This window comes from Salvia hispanica, chromosome 6, assembly GCF_023119035.1.
Source record: "Salvia hispanica cultivar TCC Black 2014 chromosome 6, UniMelb_Shisp_WGS_1.0, whole genome shotgun sequence".
NCBI classification, from domain to species: Eukaryota; Viridiplantae; Streptophyta; class Magnoliopsida; order Lamiales; family Lamiaceae; genus Salvia; species Salvia hispanica.
Window position 1 is genome coordinate 12,792,667 of NC_062970.1, and position 21,771 is coordinate 12,814,437.

General features: G+C 31.4%; 1 protein-coding gene across 1 annotated transcript; it reads right to left on the bottom strand.

Annotated features, from left to right (window-relative positions):
* Window positions 1-17,938: 17,938 nt before the first annotated feature.
* Window positions 17,939-19,722, bottom strand: LOC125196354 (shikimate O-hydroxycinnamoyltransferase-like). The gene is made up of 2 exons (XM_048094850.1): window positions 19,278-19,722; window positions 17,939-19,030 (listed from the first exon to the last, which is right to left on the bottom strand). Exons 1-2 carry the CDS (start codon window positions 19,686-19,688, stop codon window positions 18,119-18,121), a joined length of 1,323 nt encoding a protein of 440 aa, XP_047950807.1. The 5' UTR covers window positions 19,689-19,722; the 3' UTR covers window positions 17,939-18,118.
* Between the last annotated feature and the right edge of the window lie 2,049 nt (window positions 19,723-21,771).

Sequence of the window (21,771 nt, forward strand, 5' to 3'; positions counted from 1 at the left end):
CCAAATTTTTGGGCACGCCCCCAAAAGCTTAAAGGTATTTTGTCAAAAAGTTGAGCATATTGTGAAAAAGTAAATTACTACTACCTTCGTCCCAACTAAGTTGGTACAAAACTTTTGGGCACGAAGATTAAATAATTGTGTTGAATAGATTAAGCGAAAGTACTCCCTCCGTCCGGTATTAGGAGTCCCGGTTAGACATTTCCATAAAAAGTGAAATACAAATATTATAAAATAAAACACTAAAAAGTACAAGTAAAAACACATCTAAAGAATAAAGCAAATAATAATGCAAATGAGTCCCACATTCCATTATCACACATTTCAATTATTACACACTCAAACATTTCTTAAAACCCGTACTCAATTCAACTGGAACTCCCAGTGCTGGATGGAAGGAGTAAAATAAAATAAAAAAGAGAAAAAAGTAGCAGAGATAAAGAGAGTAAAATAGATTATGAAAGAAAGTAGTAAGAGTTATTGAATATTTTACTTTTTATTAAAAAAGAAAATGAATCTAGTTTGTTGGGACGTTTTAGAAACAAATACTACTCAACTTTGGAGGGAGGGAGCATTAGTTTTGAGCTCTTTTTTCAAAAATGAGCTATTGACTGAAAAAAAAAGTTGCTATCCATTACGTCTATAGCTGTAACCTACTCCATGCTGTGTTTTCCTCCTCTGCTAGCCTCGGTAAACTGCATTTTCACACTCTATGGTCTGTGCCCTAGAGAGATACACAAACAATTCGGGGGTACTCAATAGTTGAATATCTATAACCCATCTTATGATTTTTTTTGGCTCTTGACTATTTCAATGATGACTCTTGTCTTTGAAAATTTGATATATATTACTATTTTGGTTTGTCCCTGAAAATTTGATATGCTTCACTTTTATCATTTTTTATAGTGGACTCTATATTCCACTAACTCATTCCTACTCACATTTTATTATAAAACTAATACTTTAAAAGTAGGACCCATATCCCACCAACTTTTTCAACTCATTTTCCATTACATTTCTTAAAATCCGTATCGGGTCAAAGTGTAGCAAATTTTGGGGGACAGAGGTAGTATAATTTAAAGCAACGGTTTAATGAAAAGACTATTTTACTCTTTTTGGCGGGAAATTGTAAAGCTACATTGTTTACCTTTTGGTCATTTTGAAAAATAGCAATCATTGGACAAAAAAAGTAGATATTATTGGACAAAAAATTGATCTAATGAAACAGTGACTTCTCAAACAATATAGAACACCTACATACGCACACCTTTAATTGAATCTGCATTTTTATTGATTGATTTACTGATAATTTTATTTTTGATTGAAGCATTGCATGAATCTTGGAATCCGGGAATGCGGCGACAGCTCCGACGATGGGTTACGAAGGCGGCAAGGCTGATGGAGGCGGAGCAGTGGCGGCAAGGCGGCGACTGGCTACGAGAAAGTGAGCCGCCACTTCAAAGATCCGATCTTTACCGGCAACGGCGATAGCAAGGCAGCGGAGGCGTGAAACGAGTGGAAGGGCAGCCGAGTGCCATGGCGAGTAAAGCAGAGCAGCGCCGCGAGGGAGGAAGGCTTGACGGAGGAAGGAGAGAGCTCCAAGAAAGAGTGAGAGAGAAAGGAGGAGGACGCCGGAGAAAGGGTGGCGGCGGCGATGCCGACTGAGAGAGAAAGAGGAGATGGGAAGGTTGGGTGAGAGAAAGAGAGAGGGAGGGAGGCGCCGCTTTTTCTGTAGGGTTTGTAGGGAATTTTAATTTATGGAGTACGTTATTTACGTTTATTTGTGTTGAAATTTTAGCCTATGGAATGTATTATTTGGGCTTTATTTGTGCTGGATTTTATGATTTTGAATTTTTTTTTAAAATTATAGTTTTAAATTGGGTGTTATGTCTATATCATTATATTTATGTTTTAAAAATTAGGTTTTAATTTTGAACTATTAATTTATTTTAATTTAAATTCATCTTTGTAACTAAGTTTATGTATTGTTATTTTGCCTTTTATTTGAGTTAAAATTGGAATTGTGCCAAAGAGTATATTTGCCTTCTATTTGTGTTAAAATTAAAATTTTATTCATCATTGTAATATTTCTTCTCTGAATTAATCTATAAACTAAATGCCTTTTCATGCTATATTTATTTAATTAAAATATTCAATATTTCATCCTCATAAAAATAAGAACATTTTTTTATATTCGATTCAATTGAATGACCGGAAGTTTTAATTATTCTTGAGTTTAACTGAATATTAGAATCTTCAGATTTTTTATCAAACTAATTAATCAATTGAATCACCAATCTTTCTTATTGCTTAATTAAATCTTGAATTGAATTACATACATATGAATCGAATTTTCAATTAATCAATCATATTTCAAAATTTGTTCCAATTGATACAATAAACTTCAGTTGATCAATTTGAACTTCAATTAACCAAATTTGAGATTTTTTTTTCGTTTTCAATTTTTTTTATGATTGAACACTTTATTTTTATTTTCTAATATATTCTTTTAGTTTAAATTGTTAATAGTCCATATACTAATAAAATGTACATATCCCAACAACAACTATATTGATATCATGAATGAATGCATTTCAAATATTAATTTGTTATGTGACATGTGGAAGTTATGACAATATTAAAAATTCATTAAGTTTTTGGCTATATATATCAAGTTATGCTATCGTCTGAAATTAAACGAAAGAAATAAATAGTCAAATAAAATGTGATTATTGGATAATACAAATTTTCTAACTTAACTTCTCAAAGAAGTTTTAAATTTTTATGATTTAAATTATTCATATATTTAATGTGAATATATTTAATATACCTTTTATTTGGATTAAAATGAGAATTGTGCTAAAGAATTTAGTTTGCCTTTTATTTAGGTTAAAACTGCAATTTAATCCTTTATTGGAATATTTCTTCTCATAATTAATTCACAACCTAATCAACAACACAAAGATGTAATCTTTACAATTTTTATCCTTTATTTACTCAATTAAAAATTTAAATATTTTAATTAGTCTCCAGTAAATTAAATATACTGCTAAGTTTATTAAAATAAATTTTGAAATTAGATGAAATTATTTAAAATTAAATCTAACTTATAAAATTTGTATAACTTCTTATAATATAAATCGTAGTGTAGATTATCACATATATAACTATAAATAAATAATATAAAGTGGCACTTAGGTGAAATACCATTTTTAGCGGGAAAAGTTACGAAAGTTGAGGTATATCATTGAAGTGTGATTGCTTTGTCTGTATTATATTTTAAAGTGTTTTAGTTAATACTTCCTCTGTCCCAATAAATATGAAACGTTTGCTTTTCGGCACAGGATTTTATTTTATGTAGTGTTGTTTTATGAGTTAAAGAAGAGAAAGTAAAGTAAGAGAGAGGGAAAAGTAGAGATAAAATTATTTCTATTTTAAGAAATGTTTCATTTTTAATGGGACAGCCGAAAAAGGAAAATGTTTCATTTCTAGTGGAACAGAGAGAGTATTTATTTTAAAATTCATAGTTAATCAATTAAAATATTTTTTGAATTATCTAATTGGAGTATACTGTTATTGTACATTCTTATTCAAATTTCTACTCTTTGATATTTACTCACACATATTTTCTTTATTGGTATATTTATTCTAATTAACTCATATTCTTTGATCCTTAGTTACACATATTCTTTTTGTCATTAATTTTATTATTTTTATTCCACTTGGATCATAAATTAAAATTGTATATAAATAATATACTCCCTTCGTCCGCGAATAAGAGTCTCGTTTTTTTATTTTAGTCCGTCCGCGAATAGGAGTCCCGGTTCACTTTTACCATAGTAATAATAGGAGTCCCGGTTCACTTGGATCATAAATTAAAATTGTATATAAATAATATACTCCCTTCGTCCGCGAATAAGAGTCTCGTTTTTTTATTTTAGTCCGTCCGCGAATAGGAGTCCCGGTTCACTTTTACCATAGTAATAGGGTCCCACCTTCCACTAACTCATTCCACTCACATTTTATTTAAAACTAATATATACAAGTGGGACCCCTATTCGACTATCTTTTTTCCACCGACTTTTCTTAACATTTCCTAAAACCCGTGCCGCCAAGAAATGAGACTCCCAATAGCGGACGGAGGGAGTATTCATTAAGGAGTAAAATTTTTTCATTCAGAGTGAGAGAAGATAAGTACATTTCTTTACTTTTCTTTTTTATAAAATCTTCACAATGCTTTGAGTTCTTCTTTTCTATATCTTTATTATATTTTGTATTCATTATTTGAAACTCTTATGTCCCGTGCATAGTACGGGTGTTAATACTAGTAGTTTACAAAATGGAAAGAGAAGCAGAGAATGAGATGAGGAAAGAGGGGAAAGCAGAGCCAAGTGAGCACATATCTCTCTCTATAGGTCTGTTGAAGCAGAGTTAGCTAATGTTTCCAATGTTTGTTCAGATTTGTTTAACATCGATGAATGGTTGAAGAAAGAGGATGACACTGACGAAGGGTTCAAGTTAACAGGTGTTTACTGCCTACGAAAATAGCTATTATCAATGAGATCTTTTGTGATTTGAGGTATTGAATTTTTTGGGATGTATGTTTGTATAGTGATGGATAAGAATAAGAAGTACTAGTTCAGAATTAAAATTGTTACACAAATTAGATTGAAATCAATCGTGTGCATCAATTGCAGTCCTTGAATTGAAATAGGGAGAAAATATTGAGACTGATTAACTTGTCAGTTGTCACCATGCATTAGATTCTTGGATCTATTGATTTTCTCAACTTCTTTAACTTCACTGACCATCTAGAAAGAATGATGGACATGATAGCTTGCTAATTGGCCTAAGAAAAATTTGGAGTTGGAATTGTATTGGAAGTGGTTAAATTTTTTTTTTGTTTTCCGCGTTAGCTAAATTTCTTATCATAAGTAACAGATACGGAACAAGGACCGTATTTAGTATGATCAGGGATTATGGTCAGCAATCTGCTACTACCTTCATGAATCTCTTAGCATTGTAAAAAAAATTCAGCTGTGTGTATTTATAAGGAAAATAAGCAAAAAAGAAAACCTAATTTATAGAAGGAAAACAATTAATAGTAAATTTTACTAACTAGTAAATAAATAAAACTCAAAATATATTTTTCTTAGCCTCCAAGTCTTGTCTCCTATTGCATCACACGCCATGATGCGAAATTGGAATAGCTCTTCTCGTGTTTCTAAACCATACGTTCTTCGGTTTTTCATCGGATATTAACTGTTATTGAATTATGGCAACCGTTTGTGAACCCTATTTCCTCTATTTGACATTATTCATCATATGTACTATCTTGATTGAATTATTGCCTTCTGTAGGAAATGTGTTTTTAGATGATGTGCAATTTATATATTTGCTTTTATTTGTCCAAGTTGTTTTAATTGCTTTAGTTATATATTTTAATTATTGTTTATGCTTTTGCTTATTCAGAAAAGCTAATTTTTTTTTGATTCGTCTATATAGTAGTTAAGACGTTGATTTCTATTATTTTAAATTAAACTACTCATTTCCCGATTTTTATAGTAGAATGCATATGCATGCATTTATAAGTGTATAGCTCAATCTTGAATCCTTGCTCTCAAGTTGTATCTCTCTTTCTAGGATTGTAGGAATGAACAAGAATGGTGTGAAAATCGCCTTTATATCATATATTTCGTGCCCTGAGTTTCCAAACATGAATAGGCATCAAAATCCCGTAAAATAGGAAATAAATAGCGCCTCACCGCCTCGTCAGAGCGGGCCGCTCGGCCCGCTCTAACGCTAGATTCTGCGGATCACCCAACCAATCTCGATTTGATTCTCGATTCTGCAATATCTAGCTCCAAATTACACGTGACCTGTTCAATCCAGTTTGAATTCATCTGAATTCGAGCTACCAATCACACGATTGGTTCAATTAATCTCAATTTGATTCCTCCAGAATTGGGATCTTCACCAAGTCAATATGAGACAAATTTAAGAGTTTTAACACGCCCCTCACGTGTGGGCAAGAATGACACATCGGACTTCCATCACGTGGATAGGCAAGAGAAGAGATAAAGAGATAAAATCCATCTTCGACTTGGACCTGCTCTGATACCATATTAAAAATGAGCCATACTTATATAGATGAATCAAGATCTTCACCGGAACAAGATTTAAGAGTTATAACATAAAAAACTTTTCAACTTCCTATAAAAATAAAAACTTCTTTTTACTTTGAATTAAACGTTGAATTCAGATTTACAACACATGGAATTGGGATGAGTATCATATTATTATACTCCATTTGCTAGTCATTACCTGATCATATTTTCTCTATTCTTTGCTAAATTTCTCATATCATTTTTATTATTTATTATTTATTATTTATTATTCTTCTAGTATAACAACCGTGCTAGGCACATAGATTAATTACTTACTAATTTGAACTAAAAAAAATAATATAAATAAATAAATATGTATACAACAATTTAACCTTGTAAACAATAATATTATAATAAATGAAGTGAATTCACAAATATTATATTATTAATTATTGAAAGTTTAGAATTATTATAAAACATTTTTATATATGTAAAAGTGAGTTTATAAATATAATGAGAAAAAATTCTTAAATCATAAACAGACGGTACTCTAACTATTACAATCGGAAGAGAAAAAAATAACAATTAGTGGAATGAAATTAAAATATAAATAATAAATAATAAACTCCAACTATTGTCCACATAAATAAAACTACTTTCTCATCGCATATAGAAGCATATCAAACCCGCTAGACATCAATGAAGTTGATGGAGCTCCGAGAATCAAACAATATAACTCTTCTAAAATACACTGTAAAATATAAGGAGCTTGAATGAAAGAAAATTGAGAATGTTTTTGTGGATGTGTAATTTATTTACAACTTCTTGCTTTTTATAACAACAAAAATGAGAATGTAGGCCTTTTATAACACAAAAATAAGAACGTGGGAGGTTCCCAACTTTCCATGATCTCCTCCCATAACTAACGCCATTATTCCCACCCAATAGACTTCTTTATAAAAAAAATTCTTAAATTTAGTATGGAAATCGAAACATTTCCAATCATAAATCCAACACAACAATATTCAATAAAATACATAAAAGAAAATTAAACACCACATAATATTAAATTAATTGAAACCATCATTTTCCAGCAATACCACTAAATAGATTGGATTTTCTTATAATGTACCATGTACGTGACTTGTTTTATATAAATAAAACCTTTTCATTTTTCTAATTATTACACAAATGCATAAAAACCTTTTCATTTCTCTAATTACTACACAAATAATGGCGTGAGTTGTGGAAGGAGATCATGGGAACCTTTTCATTTCTCTAATTACTACACAAATAAATAAAAATCTTTTATTCTCCTAATTTTATAAAAAATTTCATAATGGCAATCTTGTTTTCCCCAAAAACCCCCCTTTTATATATTTATAGATATTTAATATAATAAAAACTGGACTCGTATTATATTAATTTTCTTTTTTTACAACCTCAAACAAATTTCTAAAAATTTGTATACAAAGAGCTTCTTTAAAAATACATCACACAATTATAAGTATTATTATAAGTATACATCACACAGTGACGGAACCACAGAGGACCGAGCCCCCGACCGGTCTCCGCCCCAGAGCGAGCCTTGCATTCCAGCCGTCCAGACTCCAGCAAATCTAGCCGCTGCCTGATTCTGAAATTAAAAAGTGAAAAGTGAGGAGAAGACAAGACCTAGTTTTGGGCTACATTTTTATTTTTGAGCTATATTAAATTAGTGATGCCGTTAACATAATTAGCCCAATATAATAACCATCCCATAATTAGCCCAATGTATATAATTGGTAGTACATTGGTACTTGTATTTGGACCGCTTGATAGTATAGTAGTACAATTATAATTAGTTTAGACTGTATGGGACGTAATCACTTGCTAACTAATTACTAATCCCAAATTGAGATCAATTTTCAACCATTAGATTAGAAGATCTCGTGGTTAATATAATGCCAAGTATAATATATTTTAAATTTAAATAATTATTAATTAAATTAAAGGGTATTAATGTCAAATCCTATATGTAGTAATTATAACTAACTACTTTCTCTCTCCTCAAAATTATCTCAAATCTTTAAATTTACGTAACTCTCTCAATTTAAATTATTTTTTTGCAAAAAATATATCAAATTAAAGATAATTTAATAAGGATTCCAACGAGATCTCAATTGCATATGTTCCGACGATATTCGGGTGATGAAATTTGATAAATTATATTTCAATTTTCGTACATGTTGATAAGCAGCTATTTTCAACAAATGCAACAAAAAATCTCAATATATTGTAGACAAAATCTCAATATTATGCATGTCCAATCTCAATAAAAATGTGTTGATATTTTCTTGTCCTTGTGTTGATATTCTAATGTCATATTGTTGATATTTGTAATACACAATGTTGATATAAAAAAACACTCACGAAAATTATCATATGATAACATAATGACGATATTATCCTTTTATTGATATTTAATCTACTATTTATTGAGATTTTGTGAGCTTTAATCTCATCCACTCATTTTAAAATTTAAGGATGGAGATTTAGTCTTGATTTTGGATTAGGGTGCTATAAGCATTAGAATAGGACCCTAGACTGTCTAACATTTTTGGTAGTGTGTGTACATAATAAATTTATTACTGATATCCAAGTTAGGAATCAAATTCTTCGAGAATACATCTCAAAGGGACTGTCAATCAAAAGTTCATGTCTTCAAGAAAAGCTCGTATAATAACAAGAAATTTATCAGTATTATCTTTTTAAAAAATCACTCGATTCCGTCGCTGATCTTGTCCACGACAAATGCATGCCTCGTGATACACTGAGTTCCAAAAGTGATTAATTAAACAACTAACAGTCCAAAAAGCAAGATTTGGGATCCCATAAATCATTAAGCGGCCTTGTATTATTGCTAATTTAACCATGCCTTTTTAATTAGTCAAACAATTTTTGCTAACTTTTTTCGCAGTCACCCCATCCAATAAGCACGTAAAAAAGCGTGCTAAATAAATCTTCTAGATACGAAATTAATCCTGCTTTATTCATCTTTTTTTTGTTGTTGTTTATGTATTAATTATGATAAAAATCGTTGTCAGGTTTGGCTGTTTAATTGTAGGGTTTGTCCGTTTCTTAATATTGAATGATATCAGAAACATAAAACTTCTTATGATAGTTGCTTAAAACTAACCTTGATTCTTGTTCACGACAAACAAATCTGATTCACTTATTATTTTATCAATACTAGCAAATAAATTGAGTATGTAGCCTAAATAAAAACTAAAAGTTGATCAATAATTCAAAACATTTAACAGCATGAAACTCGTTTTGTGGGCCTTCTCAATTCGGCACCCATAATATATTTTGCTTTTTACATAAAAAGAACTCCCTCCGTACGCTATAGCCATAATTCACCCGACAATACCCCTCATGAATCTCGTTTTTCTCACTTTTACTCTCTTCTTTTTTAGTATAAAAATATTAAAAAATAGGTTATGGTAAATTTCATTCATGTACATTAATTGAGTAATTATAAAACTAGTTGTTTACGTGCTAATATATGTTATTAAGATGTAATACTGGTAGTTGTTTATTGCTCACTCCATCCCCCAATAATTGTATATTTTGGTTCCGGCACGGATTTTGAAAAATATAAATGAAAGTTAGTTAAAAAAATTAGTGAAATATGCCACTTTTATATATTAAATTTATTAATAAAATGCAGGAAGAATGTAAAATCTACTTACCATTTATGTCAAAAAGTGAAAATAGGCAATTAAAAGACGATTGTCAAAAATTACAAAAAAAAAAAAAGACAATTAATGAGGGACAGAGAGGGTATATGTACTAATAACGAACCCAGAAATCCAAACTCGTGGGATTGAAAATAATTAATACTACTACTTAATATACAGTATAAAGTAATATTTAAATAATTACTATATACTTACAATTTAAATATTCTTTTTTAAGCATGTTAATTAATTAATGTGATCATCCATATTTTGAAAATATAAAAAACACGTCACACAATATATTGTTTAAACTTATATAACAATTTTTTAATATTTTAAAATATTTTATTTTAAATTAATGATATGTTTATGCAATTTTTTGTATCATTTTTAATATTTTAAGTATTCTTTTGTTAACATTTAAGAATACCATTTAATTTATTTGCACTTTTAAAAATATTACTATTACTTTTTTTAATCTATAAATAAAATAAAACTCAAAATCAATTTAAATTAAAATAATAAAACTCAACTAAACTAAACTAAACAAGCACATGTTAAATATCTTAAATAAATTAATTAATCATGCTAATAATAAAACACAACTAAACCAAATCGCTAGGTTTACTAAATCAAAACAGCGCAGCGCAGCCGTGTCCTCTTCTCCCTTGCATTTCCAAACTTCTATTTTTCTCTCTTTTCAATTTTCTCTAGAAGCTCTCTTCTCTATTGAAATGATTTCACTTCCTACACTCTATTCCTCTCATTCTCTTCCTCATTTCTTCTCTATGAACACGAAGCAACTATAGGGTGGGATCGGAGCTGGAGCAAGCCTGGGTCGACGGCCGAATTTGGGAGCTTCTCGGATGTTCTCATGGACCGGCGGTGGGGTCGGCCGACCCCACCTGACCCCATCTAGGTCCGTCTATACTAGATGAAATGCGAAGTAGTTGATGTCACATTCTTAGCCAATTTTAAAATCCAAAACTCTTAAAAATACGTAGAGACTATTGCCAAATTTTACCGCTACAACAAGATATCTACTATACTAATAGATGAAATACAGTGTACTTGACATCACATTTTTAGCCAATTAAAACAATCCAAAACTCTTAAAAATATATAGAGACTATTGCCGAATTTTACCACCACAACAATATACATTGTACTCCTTTCATTCCTACTTTATTATTTCTTCATTTAATATATTTAAAGTAAACTACTCTAATAGTCTCTAGTCTCGTTGAAAATTGCATCAACGATCCCTAAAATAATTTTATAACCTTTTTAGTCCCTAAAAATCACATTTCTTGTACTCGTTGGCCTTTTATATCCCTTTGAATTCGAAAATATCCTAATGCCATGGAGGGCATTTTCAATCTTTGGAAATCATAATTTTGGTAACTCTTCAGTTTTGCAATTTTTTTTGTCATATATAAAAGCACCTTTTCTGACAGAAAAATTTACATTTCTTGTACTAATTGATTTTATATTTTTACAGCATAAAACATTTTCTTTTAAATTATAATTCACTTAAATTTTCAATAATTACTTAAATAACGTGTAGATTGAGCTTTATATAATAAAAAAGCTACTTTGGCTTACTTTAATATTTTTATTATAAATATTATTTGCAAGAGTTAAATTTTACTTATTATACTTAAAAAATATATTTTCACTCTACTGTATTTTAATTAACGTAATTAAAATATTTATTTTTTACTCAAATATAGTAACATTTAAATATTTAAGTAACATTTTTTAAGTAAAAAATTACTATCATTCACTATAATATCTTTTCCTTCTCAAATTTTTAAATTTTAATTAAATTATTTTAAGTGAAAATAAATTCCACATGCAAAAAGAATTTTCTATAATTCACTTTAATATTTTTATTAAATAAAATACTAGTATTAAAATTAAATTTTTTCTTCGTATAGACTGAATTTTATAATTAATGATATTTAATTTTAAAAATAAATAAAGTATAATTAAATTATTTTAAGGCTGTATTTATCTTTTAAACAGATAATGATAATAAACTATTTTAAGTAATTAAAAATACAAAAATACTCTCTCTCTCCCAGAAATTTTGTCACATTTTTTCATTTTTGTCCGTCCCACAAAATTTGTCACATTTCACTTTATACCATTTTTTGTACTAGACCTCACATTCCACTGACTTTTTCTCACTCACATATTATTATAAAACTAATACTTTAAAAGTAGAACCAACATTCTATCGATTTTTTCAACCCACTTTTCATTACATTTCTTAAATCCGGACAACTGTGACAATATTTGGGGACGGAAGGAGTAGTATAATATAGTATTTAATGTCCAAAATGCCCTCAAACATTAAAAATTCACAGTTTTGGTGCCTAGGGTAACTTTAGTCTTATCGTATAAAAAATGCTACATATAAAATTTTTTTAAGGACTATTGATGCATTTTTTGACAAGATTAGGAACTATTATGGTAGTTCATTCATATACTACTATTTAATATCTCTTTTTTAAATTCCGTGAAAAAAAAAGTGATTGTACTAATGCAAAACAGGGGGAGGGGATGACAATTTTACAACCATCCCCACGCCCATTTAGAGGACCGGTCTGGCACCTATGTAGATTTGAAATTATAATTTGGATGGTTTCAACTTTCACAAGTGCCACTTTCACTTATTTATTACTCCATATACGCTTGGTAAACATTGTGAACACACTTTCACACACACTCACTGAACACCGCACACACATTCCCAATGAATACACACACTGCACCGCATAATTACACTCACTCACTGAATACATCTCAATCACACATAGTATTAACCAAAAGGTCAAATCTCAGGCATGACGCTTGAATCTTTATCGTATGCCAACTTTTGAAATCGTTCCATATGTTGTTGGTGCAGCGTGACCGCAAGCAAGAAGATCTCTTCATTTTCCTGACCAGGATACCGAAAACTTTTTCCTTCCAAGAGAGCTCTACCGAGTGGGCGGACGCAGGAATGAACATGAGTACGGACTAAATATTGTAAATTATATTTTTTTTTTAAAATTCAGCTAATTTAAATTATTATTAGAGGCTTTTATGGAGTAATTAATATATACAAAATATGAATAAATTTTAAAATTTTTGTAATAGAAAAAAACTAAAATATTGGACAGCCCAACCCAGCTCCTTATCCCGAAATTGGGGCATTTCACATGGTTATGGCTTATGTGTACGAACAATCAAGTTTTATATTTTCTTGTATATTATATTATGTTTTATATTATAAAAACAGTAAATTTGTATTAAAATGATGATTTAACTAATTAGATGAACATTAATAGGTGTGTATACATATACAAGTATGCGTTTGCCCGTGTAATAATGTGTGTGTATGATTGGAATGATAGGGAGTAATTTATGCATGAAATAATATATATTATGATATTTATTCTAAATGAATAGTATTATGTAAATATGTAAACAATTGTTAGTATAGCTTAATAATAAATGTGGTGCATGGTCACCATACAATATTAATGCCAATACAACTGTCAATGAAATAAAGTACTATGTGACATGCATATTATAGTGCCACGAATCTAACGAGACAACAACTGTCAATGAAATAAACTTCTATGTGACATGCGTGTTGCCATTTGTGGCATTTATGATTCATATCAATAGCTTTCCCCAATAGCTTTGCCATTTGTTTAAGTTGGCATTTATGATTCATATCAATAGCTTTAATTTAATATTTGGCATCACCGCCTCCAATTCTTCTGTATGTCGAGTAACTAAACAGTAGGGTAAACAGTAGGGAAAAAGAATGGAGGAAAAGAAAATAGAAAAGTTTAGTTTCAATATGGAGAGAAATAAAAAGGTTAGGAAACAAGAACAAAAAAGAGAGAAAAGAATAATCATGAATCTTAAATGGAAAAGCAGAACCAAGAACTTAGATAAATTTCGTAGTCGGGTCTGTATAAATCGTACTTTTAATTTTATATACGAATTATGTGATTGATTATTATGTGTTAAGTTGGAGAGAAAATTTGGATTATGTGGTGTGACTATGATATAGTTATACTCCCTTCGTCCCTAAAAAAATATGCAATTTGAATTCGACACGGGTTTTAATGCAAAATTGGTAAAGTAAGAGATAAGTGTTGAGAAAAAGTTAATAAATTATTTTTAGTGGAGAATGAGTCCCAGTTTTTTAGAGAAAAAAGAGTTCCAAAATTAGAAATTGCATATTCTTGTGGAGAGTGTATATTCTTGTGGGACGGAGGGAGTATATTATTTTATATTGATGGTTGATATGACAGGGTTATGTTATGCCGCAGTAGATATGTTTTACATTTGCTATCGATATGAATCATAGTCTTGCGCTAGATCTGAAATTATAGGGGAATCTACGGGTCAAATACAAAGGGATCTTCGGGTTATAGAGAAATCCCGAACAGATATTAGATTTGATTTGTCATAGAATAATAAATTGAACAGAGAGACATACACATATGGATATGAAATTATTTATGATATTCGATGTTTATGGTTACGTGTGTTGGTTATGAATATTTTTGTAAATAAGCTAATAAATTATGGATTTTGTAACATACGTCAGGGCGGTTGAGATGTGATAAACAATACATTCTCTATTTTGCAAATGCAATTCCAAGTAATCCAAGGACAATAATTTATGGTAGTGTTTTACGCCAAGAAGATATAAGAACCGTAATATACACAACCTACGTATCTATAGTTCCCTTGCATACTTATAAAGTATTTACCTATCTTCCATATGTACACCTACACAATCTTTATGAATATACATGTATGATTAGTTTATGCGTGTATATGAGTATATCCTATGTCTAAGCTAATTTAATTAGCTAACATGATGTATAACTATATATATAGCTATTTTCATTTACCTATTTCATTTAAATTATTTTTACGCACATAATAACAACTTATTTATATGTTAAAGATGATAAAATATGCTAATGTATAAAATATTATTTCTCCATTCCATGAAAAATTGTCTCATAAAAAATAGTCTCGTTTCTAAAAAGAGAGAAAGTTTTCTTATACTTTGCCTACTTTTTCACCTTACTCTCATACTTAATCCACTTAATCCACTTAATCCACTTTTTTTTTCTATCTCTCTTACTTTATTAATTTTTTATTAAAATTTATTTCGTTCAAAATGTGATTATTTTTCAAAACTGGCTTACTTTATTAATTTTTTATTAAAATTTATTTCGTTCAAAATGTGATTATTTTTCAAAACTGGCCAAGTATAGAGGTATTTATCAGTCAAAGCCAACATTACTTGTCCATATAAAAGTATTAATCTCATACATTAATCTAGTTCGTTGGTTAATAGGAGTAACTTATTTTCATCTTCTAAATCTCTAAATTGATTTGTCGTAGTATAAGCGTACTTTTATATTTGAAACGTAAAATACAAAAAAATTATGTACGATTAAACATACTCTATATTAGTTTTACAACACAGGGTGAATGTAAAAAATTAGTAAAAAATTAGTTGAATGTGAGATTCGCATATCAAAAGTGAAAAAATTAAATGATACTTCCTCTGTTCCAGAGAAGATGTCACACTTGGAAAATGGCACAGGATTTTAGGAGATGTTATTTTGTGTGTTAAGTGTTGAGAGAAAATATAATTTTATAATTGATGTGAGAAAGAACTTTTTCCAAAAGAGGAAATGTGACATCTTTTGTGGGACAAACTAAAAAGGAAAGTGTGACATTTTTTGTGGGACGGAGTGAGTACTATATTGTTGAATCATGGGATCATTGAAGAATGGTGATGGGGGGTTGGAGATTGTAACAACAATTGTTGCAATTTGAAAAGTCTTTCCTCTCCAATGTGGTGAGATCCGTTTTCCACCAATTATATTTTACTTATTTTTTTACTCAATCTCTATTTTATAATTTTATACTCTCTCCATTCCAAAATAAGTGACCTACTTCTTTTGGGCACAAGATTTAAGGAATGGTATTTAAATAAGTTAAAGTGGAGAGAGTAAAGTATGAGAGAGGGAAAAGTAGAGGAGAGAAGAGAGAATAAAGTAGGTGGAGAATAAAGTAAGAGAGATGACTTTTTGCTAAAAATGGAAATAGATCACTTATAATGGAACACCTTAAAAAGGAATACAAGTCACTTATCTTGGGACGGATGGAACGGATGGAGTATTAAAATCCGTGAACCCAAAATACATGTTCTTTTTGAACGGTCGAAGTATTGTGCAGTGCAATCATACGTTACACTATTTCAGGCAGTGATCAATTATGATTTGGCAAAGTAACATGCTACGATGTAGACTGAGACGTGATCTCGAAGGAAATGTACATCGGAACAATTCATATTAGTAATAAAATAGTGGGGGTAGAATTAAAAGAATAAATATTGTGCTCAGATGGGACTTAGATATCTTCAAACATGTCTTCAAAAATAAAAGAATAAATATTGTGCTCAGATGGGACTTAGATATCTTCAAACATGTCTTCAAAAATAAAAGAATAAATATTGTGCTCAGATGGGACTTAGATATCTTCAAACATGTCTTCAAAAATATAGTACACCTACACAATCTTTATAAATATACTTGCACGATTAGTTTAATTATTTCACTATGCGTGTATATGAGTATATCATATGTCTAAGATAATTTAATCAGCTAACTTGATGTATAATTTATATATATATAGTATATAAGTAATTACTCCCTCCGTCCAATATAATTTAGGACACTTTGACCCGACACGGATTTTAAGAAATCTAATAGAAAGTGAGTTGAAAAAGTTGGTGGAATATGAGTCCTACTTCTAAAGTATTAGTTTTATAATAAAATGTGAGTAAAAATGAGTTAGTGGAATATGAGAGCCACTACCAAAAATGGTAAAAATGAATGGGACAAATTATGTGGGACGGTCCGAAATGGAATACTGGATCGAATTATCTGGGACGGAGGGAGTAATAATTTTGATTATTGTTACACAAATAATAACAACTTATTTATATGTTAAATGAGGGAATGGAGGGAGTAATAAAATATGCTTATGTATAAAATAATATTTCTCTTGTCTATGAAAAATAGTACTCCCTCCGTCCTAAGGAAGATGACCCCTTCCTTAGGCGGCACAGGATTTTATGCAACTTTATTTTGTGTGTTGAGAGAAAAAAGTAAAGTAAGAGAGAATAAAATAGAGATAAAAGTGTTTCCATTTTAAGTAATGAGTCATCTTGATTGTGACAAACTAAAAATGAAAGTGAATCATTTTCAATGGAACGGATGGAATATCATTTTGTCATTTTAAAATGTCCAAAAAAAATAGTTTCATTTCTAAAATTGAAAGTTTCTTTCATACTTTTTCCACTTTTTCTTCTCCCTTCTATATTTTATCCATTTTTTTTTCTCTTATGCCGTCCACAAGTGTGATTATTTTTTCAAAACGTGCCAGATATAAACTTTAAAAACAAGCAATGATGGTATTTATCGGTCAAAGCCAACATTATTTGTCCATATAAAAGTATTAATCTCATCCATTAATCTAGTTCGTTGGTTCGCAGGAGTAACTTATTTTCATCTTCTAAATCTCTAAATTGATTTGCAGCTATATATAAGCGTACTTTTATGGTTGAAACGTAAGATACAAAATAACTATGTACTCCCTCCGTCCCTGAAAAATTTATCATCTATTTTCATTTTTTTCGTCCCTAAAAATTTGTCACCTTTCACTTTTATTATTTTGGGTAGTGGCTCCTACCTTCCATTTACTATTCTCACTCACATTCTATTATAAAACTAATATATAAAAATAGGACTCATAAGCCATTAACTTTTCCAATTCGCTATATTTTTTAAAACTCATGTCGTGTCAAATGGTGACAAATTATAAGGGATGGAAGGAGTATGTCATACATGTTTTGTGAAATTAGTGATGTGAAATTAGTGATGTGAAAAAAAAAAGTAAATAATTATATTGAATTATGGACCAGTAAAAATAATAAAATAAATAATTCTTTAAATGATGGGAAAAATAGGAAAAAATTCGCAAAACTTTTTCAACCAACTAAAATCAGTTCGTACACATAATTGAAATTAAATTCTTCGAAATCGAATCTGAAGAACACAGACACGCTCATTTAACACACACACATACAATATAATCACTGAATGCACATTACATGCAATTATTGAAAACACACCACACTCTCTCACACACACACACACTTTCTCTCTCTCACACACACACACAACCAAAAGGTTAAATTTCCGGCAAGATGCATGAATCTTTGTCGTATAGCAACTTCTGAAATCGTTCCATATGTTGTTCGTGCAGCGTGATTGCAAGCAACAAGATCTCCTCATTTTCCTGATCAGGATACAGAAAACTCTTTCCTTCCGAGAGAGCACCGCCGGGACCCACAAAAACAGGCTTCCCCAACCCGAATTCCGCCTTGTGAACTGGCAGCCTTACCCAGCTCGTCACCCCGAAATTGGGGCATTTCACATTGTTTTGGCTTCGAACAATGCCTTCCACATTCCGCATATGCAACTCCAAGTAATCCAAAGCAGACCTCATGTATTCGTCGTCCATTCGAGCAATAGCCTCGTGCACTATCTCCACCGCGAACCTCAACGGCTTCGACACCAGATCCCCAACCAAAGCAAATGCGCCACTGTAAAAGATCCCGTTTCCGAAATAGCCAGCCGGGAGAGGGGGCCGCAACCTCTGCCGCGCATCCACCGGAAACTGCAGCTTCGTCTCCTGATCCAGCGGCAGGCTGCGGGCGATGCTCACGCAGCGCCACACGTGGCCTGCCACTACCTCGTACATGGTGTAATTCACGCCGCCGCTGCTCTCGTTGCATTTTTTCTTGAGCCCGTTGATGAAGTCGCGGCTGAGCTTGAAAGTGGAGAATTTTGGGTCACCGGCGGCGCCGTCGAGAGGGGCTTTGAGCGACGGAGGGGGGTGGTGCTCGATGTGGCGGAACTTGGGCTGCGGGGGCTCGCGCGCCGAGAGGACGCGCCGGTCCAAGGAAACAGTAGGGACGGTGGTTAGGCCGCGAGCGATTTCCGACCACGTCCGCATCAAATTGTTTGCCGAAATCCCGTCCGACGTGTGATGCTCGTTGGCCAAACCTATGCTCGCTCCGCCGCATTTGAACCGAGTTAACTGTGTTGCCAAATTCAAAAATAGGGTTAAAAGTTACTGAAACGGGACGATGTGCACATCAACACCATTGACTTGTGAATAAAAGAAAATTGTATAATTTCATAAAAATAAATGGAAGGTGATGATGTGCTGTGCATTTTGCCTCCAGCCACTACTATTTTGCAACTTAGGGAAATTCACATGAATGAGCTCCAAAAATTGAACTTTTGGAATATATGGACAATAATAGTAAGTAATTGAAATGCACCTTAAGCAGAAGAAGCGGAAAAGTGGAAATTCCTTTCGAGTAATCGACGGTGGGGGTGAGGCCGAGGTGGGGCTTGGGGACGGCGAAATCACCCAAGTCATCGATGGTGACGTCGCATTCTGCCTCCACGAAAGAGACCCCCTCATCGTTGCAGTTGATCTCAATACGGCCGTTGTCGTCTCTTCTCAGCCTGCCTGCATACGGGTAGAACTCAACAAGGGCCTGGCTCAGAGCTTCCTTGAGCGTAGCGGTGTCGAAGAAGCCGGGGCCGCGGTCGGGGCGGTAGAAGTAGACCACCCGACTATGGTAGGTATCGGAGAAAACTAGGTCTAAATTGGAGAGCCACACACTTCCACTCGGTGTTTTTTTCAATGGTTTTACCATTGTTGATTCCTTCACTGTAGTCCTCATCTTTCCTTACTCCTTTGATTCCTATTTCCCTTAGTGTTGAATCTTCTATTTATAGTAAATTTCTTTTTGTTAAAGATTGTACTAGTACTAATTGTTTTGTTTTGGGGTCATCAATAGTTTATGTTTTTTTCTAATAAAGGAAAGGAAGGAAGCATGTGGCACCAAAGAGGACCAATAGAACTACCTACCCTTCTCCAATTGACGAGGATCAGATACGAGAACTCATCCCAAAAAAGCTATCCTGTTGGAAGAAAATTTATTTAGTTTATAAACCACACATTGGTTATTTTTGCAATTTATATGAGAATTGAGTCTATAACCATTGTAGTATTCTCTCCGTCCCACCATAATCAAGTCATTTTATTGGCACAAAATATAAGGAATTTATATTTAAAAAAGTTAAAGTTAAAGTGAAAAGAATAAAATATGGGTGAAGAAAAGGTAGAAGAATGAAAAGAATAAATTAGGTGGTGAAATAAAGTAAGAGAGATGATATTTTTTTATAAAGGAAACGTCTCACTTTTGGTGGGACATCCCAAAATAAAAAGTGACGGGCTTATGGTGGGACGGAGGGAGTATTTTCAATATGGAGGAAAATGAAAAAAAAAAAACTCTATCTATCCCATAAAAATATGGATATATGATATGTTACGAAAATTAAGACAAATTGATAAGATAGTTTTAGTGGATAGTGAGACCCATATTATTATTATTAGTGTTTTGATGATGGTATAAGTTGGATTAAATAACTTGATGTATAGGGATAATAAGTTGGAATAACTTTCCATAACTGTAAATGCCTATGTTTTATGGTAAGGACGAAAATGAAAAGTACATATATTTTTATGGAACGAATGGAGTATAAGTTGATAATATACGATATCGATAATTTGACCAATGCTTCTTGAATCAATATTACAACTGAATTTATTGAGAAAAAATAGGAGAAAAAAATAAATAAATTGACACTAGAAAAATTAATTTTATATAAAGTTCATTAAACATAGATCCAACCAAATTTAAAATAAAATTATAAAAACTTTTTAAATTAATCAATGACAGTTATTTCAGCACCGTTGATGCACTCGTTGCTCGCAGTAAGTACTTCCTTCAGTGTCATGATAGATTTAGACTTGAAGGCCTCTCAACATTGCAGAAATGCTCAATGGCACTAAAGCAACTTGCATACGACACAACTCCAGATTTGTTCAACGATATCTCCAGGTTACCAACGATATTTCCATATTACCAAAAAATGGTAAAGGTGAAAGGTGACAACTTTTTAGGGACGAGTGTAAATGGAAATAAGTGATAAATTTTCAGGGATGGATGAAGTATAATTTAAATCATTCAACACAATTTCTTACTCCCTCCGTCCATGATATAATGTCTAAGTTTAACTTAGCACGAGTTTTAGAAATATGAAGAAAATTAAGTTGAAAAAGTTAGTGGAACAAGGGTCCACATTTATATAGAGCATTACTTTTATATAATAAAATGTGAGTGTAAATAGTTAGTGGAAAATAAGATCTATTCAATAAAAATAAAAAATAAAAAGTAAGTAGGCAAATGGACAAAAATGGTAAAACTTGACAACATTTTATGGATGGAATGTGTCAGCAAAAAGTGACTAAACTTAATTGGGACGGGTATTTACTACTTTGTTTGAACTATTGAATACTATACTTGCTTCAATTACTCTCTCCGTCCCACTTTAGGAATCCCGGTTAAGTTCGACACGGGTTTTAAGAAATATAAGGAAAAGTTGGTGAAAAAAGATAGTGGAACATGGGTCCTACTTTTACATATTAACTTTATAATAAAATGTGAATGAAAAAAAGTTAATGAAATGTGGAGCCTATTACCAATTATGGAATATTTCAACCGAAAACTTCTTAAAGTGGGACACTCAAAAATAATAAATCGAAACTCCTTATTATTGGAGGAAGGGAGTATTTCACAGTGACACAAATACGGGAAGCTTGCTCGTTATGGCAGACAACTATTAGACAGTTGGAGCCTCAAATTATACCATCATAGCATGGATATTTGATTTGACATTCAAAATTGACAATGACATATA

Bases quoted from the DNA above. Each gene is read 5' to 3' on its own strand.
- LOC125196354 (XM_048094850.1), bottom strand. From the start codon at position 19,688: ATGAGGACTACAGTGAAGGAATCAACAATGGTAAAACCATTGAAAAAA. The intron at 19,031-19,277 runs GTGCATTTCAAT...TTGGCAACACAG, and splicing joins TTCCGCTTCTTCTGCTTAAG to TTAACTCGGTTCAAATGCGG.